General features: G+C 39.0%; 1 protein-coding gene across 1 annotated transcript; it reads left to right on the top strand.

The window, feature by feature from the left end:
• Window positions 1-5,981: 5,981 nt before the first annotated feature.
• On the top strand, window positions 5,982-6,542 carry LOC149185937 (UBA domain-containing protein Mud1-like). The gene has a single exon (XM_089409181.1). The coding sequence runs from the start codon at window positions 5,982-5,984 to the stop codon at window positions 6,540-6,542; it is 561 nt and encodes a 186-aa protein (XP_089265307.1).
• Window positions 6,543-7,525: the final 983 nt, after the last annotated feature.

Below are 7,525 nucleotides of genomic sequence, written 5' to 3' on the forward strand. Positions count from 1 at the left end.
AGGACCACAGATATCCGTATGAATCAATTCTAAGACATCATTACACCTTTTTGCATCATACTTACGTTTATTAGTTTGTTTTCCCTTTATACAATTTACACAATCACTTAAGTTTGTAAAATCTAAAGGTTGGAGAATTTCATTAGACACAAGACGTTCTATCCTTTTCATAGAGATATGTCCTAATCGCTTGTGCCATAATGTTGCAGATTTCTCGCAAGTTAATTTACGTTTTCTATTATCTATATGCAGTGCCTCTGAATGTGAAGTGTCTATATCTAGAAAATAAAGATTATCATAAGAAGACAGGATACCAGAAGCAAGAAGCTTAGAATCTTGACACAAACTGAAATTTCCATTACCAAATGAACATACATAACCATTTTTGTCCAAATAAGATATAGAAATTAGGTTCCTTCTGAAAGATGGAACCACTAAAGCATCAAAACTTAAATAAAACTCTGTCTTACATAATAATCTAAATTTTCCTATGCTTTCCACTTCTACTTTATTGCCATTTCCTACGTAAACGTAGCGCTCTGCCTCACTTGGCTTGCGATGGCTTAGGCAACCCTGCATCGACATACTGATGTTAGTCGTTGCACCTGAATCTATCCACCAAGTATATCTAGATACAGAACTTAAATTAACTTCAGAACAAACCAAAACAAGAGACATACCTTTCTTTGCCAACCATGCATGATAGTTGGTGCAGAATTTCTTTGTATGTCCCGGCGCTTTGCAGAAAAAACAGTTCCTTTCTCCTGCTTTCGCAGAAGTATCTTCCTTCTTGCTTTTCTGTGCGGCATTGTTTGCAGCTACCTTGGTAGGTCCCTTTTCCTTGGCAGTAAACTTGCGCTTCTTGCCTTTACCCTTAGGATTAGATGTTACTACATGAGCACTTTCTCCCTTAGTCATTTTCTGTCTCTCTTCCTCCTGCACCAACCGAGCCTCAAACTCAGGTAATGTCCACGTCTCTTTTTGACAATTATAAGTCATCTTGAATTGACTAAAGTTAGACGGGAGAGACAGAAAAATGAACTCAATGAGAACCTCATCAGAGATGTCATAATTATGCCCTTTCAAGGCACGTTGAAGTCTTGTCATCTCAATAACATGCTCTCTAACCCCTTCTTTTCCCTTGTATTTTATTGTTGCCAACTTCACAAAGAGTGTACTCACATCAGTCTTTTTACTCTTTGTGAATTTTTCTTCAAGGGCCTTAAGGTATTCAATAGCGCCTGTCTCTGTATCAGGTATGATGCCTCGAAAAGTCTCATGGATCGTTTGCTTCATCACCATTATGCACATGCGATCTGAATGCTCCCATCTAGCAATATCAGCCTTCTCTTGAGGAGTTACCTCACTCTCTTTATTAGGCTTGGGGCGATCAAATCTCAGTGCTGTGTCCAATTGCATGATCCCTAAGACTAATTTCAGCTTTTCCTCCCACTGTTTGAAATTGTTCCCCATGAGGGGCTTAATCTGACTTAGACTTAACATTATGTTTGGATCTGAAAAATTCAAGAACAAGGAAATAATTTAGATACGATGCGTCACGATTTAATCATAATTCTAAAATCTATCTAAAGGCATGTGTAAAACTATTTGCTCAATTAAAACTTTAGCCAAAACACCATTCAGTAATGAAACACCTTTGGGTGCAATCATTACCTTCAGGCAACCCTTATGCACCAAACAACTTAGCAGGCGCCAACCCTCCTTTGGGAAAGCTAACACCCACGTCCATTGCCAGCACATTACTTCAACTTGTCATGAGTCATCCTTGCAATCGTCTTACAGAGAGCGGTTCGTTTGCGAACATCAATGCTTGACTCATGCGAAAATAACACATGTATACCAAACACCATCTTTAGTTAGATTCCAAAATTATGTCTAAAACCTAATCTAGGACGTACCTATAGAATCCACTCGTCCTATATAGAATACAGTATCTCATAACTCTTTTAAATTTAATATGTCAACTATATTCATCAAAATAATTATTAGGTTTTAGTAAAACTTTAACAGTTTCTACAATGATTACCTTTTAGAAATGCTTCAATAATTTATTTAGAGAATACTAAATAATTTTATGGTTGCCATGATTAGCATCATTGTGATAAAATCCGAATTTAGTATTATATTAATAATTAACGTTAATACAAAATTTTATGCCATAATTAGCATTATTGTGATAAAATCCGAATTTGGTATTATATCAGTAATTAACGTTAATACAAATTTTTATGCCATAATTGTGATCAATTTAGAATTCAGTATTATACCCTTTAATTGGTGTTAATACCAATTTTAAATAATATCTAAATCCTAATAATTAGCCTAAATATAGCATAGTAATTATAGTAATTATCCTATAAATGTGAAGTGATCACTGCATGAGAAATATAAAACCTTTAGCATTATATATATATATATTTATTTATTTTTTTTAAATAACACGGAATACTAGATCAGACAAAAAAGGACCAAAAAAAAAAAAAGAAAACAATGGATGTCCATGTCCATTCAAAACTGCAGTGCCCTTACATATACGAAAGGCATGATTTATATCCAACAAAACAAAAAATGTTTGATTGCCAAAACCTTTGCAGGATTATCCATCAATGGAGTACACTGTAATGTCAAGGCAAGATGAATGCTTATACACATAACGGGATAAAAAACATCAAGCATACTCTACCTGGCAAATCATTCCTTAGCAAGAACATTGGTAAATTGAAATGTAAATAGATTATATGAAATATGATATTGAAATCATGGAAATCAAATCAAAAACTACTTACACCAATACGGCCGTATACTGCCACACTTAATCTACATTTAGCATTCGGTCAAGTAACGAAATGTTCCCAATACATCAAAATATATTGCTCTAAAAATAAACCACATGCGGTAACCTCGATAACAAAAAAATTATTTATCAAACAACAATTTATATATAGGCCCTATACAACATACAACTATTGATATCCTACAGCCCTAAATAAAAGGGATTTCATGGAGACCAATTTACTCATACATCTGCGAGTTACATTTTAAAATTGGACTTCAACTGTTCCAAAGTTGCTCGCAGATAATCCAGAAAAGAAAACAGTTCCTCAATTGTGCAAATCAGAGGTGCAAAGCTTAGGTTTACAATTGTTTTGTTTATCTCAGTATCTGAAAACAGTCAGAAGAAACCTCCACATAGCGCCGAACAACATAAAACGCCCTCAAAAGAGGTAAGCATGCATCAAATAGCAGTTACAACCAAAAGAGCATGAAACGTAAAATGAAAACTACAAGAGCACATTCGCAGAAAAGGTTTGACCATACTGCATTTCATTTAATGTCCAAGGAACAGATATGTCAGGCGATGCAGCACAATTCAAGTGCCATTAATCTTCACAAAATGCAAGCATACCCTAAGTCAAGCACTTTACTTCATGCGATCTAAACTACTGCAGCTATTTAAAGCCATTAAAGCAGTGCTATAATAACTCAAAATACGCCCCAAAAAATGCCGCATTTTAGCCATAACCATTCAAACCCAAGAAAATGGAGTCCAAAAAAAAAAAAATAGAGTTTGCAACTTGTACGCAACCACAGAGTCAGCCATTAGAGACAGCACAAGGATTTCTTACATAAGGGTGCTCTGATACCAATTGATGGATTTAACTTGAGAGTTTTCCTAATTACCTTAAACCCCAACCAAGATCTACTCCTTTGTAAGAAATTGAAATTAATGCACAGCGGAACTTACTTTCCATCCTCAAAGGCTCCTGGTCTTGACTTGAGTTATTGGCTCTTGAATCCTTCCAAGAACTTGCAATCCTTTTCTCTGGCTATCCTAAATGACAGAGTACCTAGTCCTCAATGGAGCAGACAATTTTTCTGAGTTGATTGCAAGCCTTGGAGACTCAGCCCTTTTATAGCAGTGCAAAACCCCAATCCTAGGGCAGCTAAAATTTAGCTGAAACAAGTCTGTCAAGAAATCTGAAATTTCAGATTTTGAAATCAGTCAATCAATCAATCAATCAATCAATCATATTTTGATTTCCTTATTCAGCTCAAATTTATTATTGCTATTTATTTTAATCAACTATAATCGGTCCATTAACAATTATAATTGATTAACATTATTCTACATGTATTTGTATCCAAATCCTTATTTTAAATACGTTTAATGCCATGACTTAATTAATCACATTATTTGGCATATAAATGTAATCTTGCTGACAGTATTTGACATTATAATCACAATGCACGTATGTCCAACTTAATATTTGTAATTAGACGTCTCTAAATCCAACATCGTCGGTAAGACAGTTGTTTCCTTCTTCCAATCGGTTAAGTTGCCTCTCTGTTTGCCTTAGCAGTCGAACTGTAAGTTGTCGCAAAAACATTAAAATCCTATCCTTATCATTGTCCCACATATGCATCTCATTTTGATAACGATTATCCGCTAGCTTTATTTACAAATTTAAAGATATTTTGAGAATAATCATAGCGTGGATAATGACTACAGGTCATAAAATCTCTTAACTTCATTTCCTTCCCTCGTTGAATGGCACTACATACATAAAGGTGTATGGCATGGTCAAAGCAGGTGCACCATAATAACAGTAAGTAAGTGTGATGTCGAGGGTAGAGAGGTGAGGTGCGATGTGCAAAAATCTCGAACTCGAAAGACCAGACCTGGGCGTTGGATAACTTCTGGCATGCTCACAAGCATGGCTGAGCTTGTGAGAAGTCTCTCAAGCCATAAGAGGATCAGTGGAGACGCTGACGAATTTTTAGCCTGCTTTCGTGATGGCGTAATCACATGATGAATTTTGCATGCAAACCATCCCATTTTCATTTTTTATTTATTTATTTATTTATTTTTTTTGGCGATTTTGGTATGGTGTCAATATTCTCGTGACCCAGAGTAGCGTAAGGCATGGCATATGAATCGTAAAGTCAATGTCGTGGTATTATTCAGGAAACGCGGTGTAAGGCCACTGGGTCATCATCGCACATTGGCGAGTCGAGCGCGCACAATGGGCGTGTTTAACTGACAAGTCATCGAGGCGCCCGATGGGTGAGACGAGACGGTTGCATAAAACCGATGAGTTGGCGACGAGCGTGACCAACCGATGAGTTGGGTCGATTGAACGAGCCAAGGGGCGCGCCCACACGATGACTCAGAAAATGACAAAGTATGGGTGGAGCACATGTTGGTGAGTTTATAGGGGAGCGACTTAACATGGGCACCCCCACACTTGGGCCGACAGTAGAAAAATGGCTAAGTGTCAAAATGTGTGGGTCGGCTTGGTGGTAGCAAGCCCATGTATTATTGGCAAACCGTATAAGTAACCGAGCGATGAAGTTGGATAAGGAATCAAGCCACAACACAAAGGCAAGTCTAAAGTTTCGGGTGGACAGTCCGAGCGGAGGGTGAATGTGCCCGCAGTGACGGGCGAGCGAAAGAACGGTAGTGCGAAGGGCCAAGAGTGGGCAGGCGGGCCGCAAGGTGGACAATCGCACCGCAGCAAGGTGGGCAATCCTCATGTTTGAGGGCGGGTGACATGACGGAGGTGGATAGACTGTGGGCACAGGTGATCAGAACAACGGATGGACGCGGGCCAAGAGTTGGGCGAGCCAACACGGTTGCGACCCGAAAGTGTTGAATGGGTGACTGGTGGCCAGTGCAACCCGGGAAGTGGATGAAGAGTTGTAACATGGTGAAAACGAAGGTGGGGTGGTAGCATTTCGGGTAGTCGGGGCAGGTCTGCATAGTGCAGCGGCCCAGTCGGGTAGACCAGCCGAGTTGCACGACAACTAATTGTTCATTGTGTAAAATTATAACTCGGTTGAGTATAACTCCCGAGGAATTGTAAAACAGAAATATTAGAAATGATTATTGTTATACATGTTTGATGTGTCTCTTGCATGTGGTTGAGATTTATCTTTATTCTAGAATTTAAATAATAAAGATGATGAAAGATGAATGTGCTAGGCGTAATCTGCTAAATGACTTAGAAAATGAAATGCTTAAGCATTTAGTCAGTGTCGCACGTGGACTAACTCGTGAAAAAAGAGTTGGGGGCGTGATAGATGGTATCAGAGGAAATTACAGAGACCAGGTATGTATGCAGTCTGAAGTTTTGGAAAGGAAATCTTGGATTCATAGTTTGGGGTTTCTAGACTTGGAAGTTCATGGCAAGACTATCCAAGCGTTGGTGGACACGGGTGCCACACATAACTTCATGACTACACGTTTAGCAAAAGAAGTTGGGCTGCAGATTATCCCTTTAGATGTGGAGGTCAAGGCAGTGAACTCAAGGGCTAAAGTGGCAGGATTGGCAAGCGAAGTACCAATTCAAATTGAAGACTGGCAGGGTCGGTTGGACTTCACAGTGATGGAGATGAATGACTTTGACATGATATCAGGGCAAGACTTCTTGAAGGGAAATAAGGCAATTATTGTCCTGTCTTGCGATGATATTATGTTTATTGGAGGCTCACAAACTTGGACTTTGCCCACTCATAAGTAAAGGAAGGAAGTTAAAGTGCATCATGTTTCTGCACTAAGTTTGGAGAAGGCTATGCGAGAGTCAGATGTAGAGACATATGCGAGAGTCATCAAGGAGGTTGATAGTGATGATGGAGTGGGGACGCCTGTTCCAGCTAAAATCTCTGATGTGCTGGCCAAGTATGCAAATTTGATGCCTGATGAGCTACCAAAGACACTTCCACCAAGGCATGCGGTGGACCATAGCATTGAGCTAGAGCCAAGGAAGCAACCTCTGGAAAAATCTCCTTATCAATTGCCAGGACCAGAATTGGAGGAATTAAAACGACAGTTGAAGAAGTTGACTGATGCAGGTTTCATAAGACCTTCGAGGTCCCCATATGGAGTTCTAGTATTGTTCCAGCGAAAGAAAGACACAAACGAGCTACGGACGTGCTGTGATTATCGTAACAAGTAAACGATAGAGAACCGGTATCCTTTGCCATTAGTTGTAGATTACTTCGATAAGCTTGCGAAAGCTCGAGCGTTTTCCAAGCTAGACTTGAGGCATGGGTACTATTAGGTGCGAATAGTGAAAGGAGACGAGAGGAAGACCGTGATTGTGACAAGGTATGGAAGTTTTGAATTCCTTGTTATGCCATTCAGGTTGTGCAATGCTCCTACCACATTTTTCACTTTGATGAATGATGTACTACATCCATATTTGGATTCATTCGTAGTAGTATACTTGGACGATATTGTGATATACAATGATAACATGGAGGATCATAAGAAACACTTGGCTTTGGTGTTTGAGGCATTGAAGAAGAATCAGTTGTACTTGAAGAAGTCGAAGTGTATGTTTGCCTAGACCGAGATTTCGTTCCTTGGGCACATTGTGGGCCAAGGACACATAAGGATGGAGTAGAGTAGAGAGAAGGCGATAGAGGATTAGGCCAAACCGAAGAATGTCCATGATATGAGAGTGTTTTTGGGATGACCAATTACCAACGGAATTTTGTAGAG

This window comes from Pinus tabuliformis, chromosome 3_1, assembly GCF_031772625.1.
Source record: "Pinus tabuliformis cultivar Carrire ecotype Pingquan chromosome 3_1, CPIR1, whole genome shotgun sequence".
In the NCBI taxonomy this organism is placed as follows: domain Eukaryota; kingdom Viridiplantae; phylum Streptophyta; class Pinopsida; order Pinales; family Pinaceae; genus Pinus; species Pinus tabuliformis.

What these genes read in the sequence shown, in the direction of transcription:
- LOC149185937 (XM_089409181.1), top strand. Translation starts at nt 5,982, where the DNA reads ATGATGAAAGATGAATGTGCTAGGCGTAATCTGCTAAATGACTTAGAA.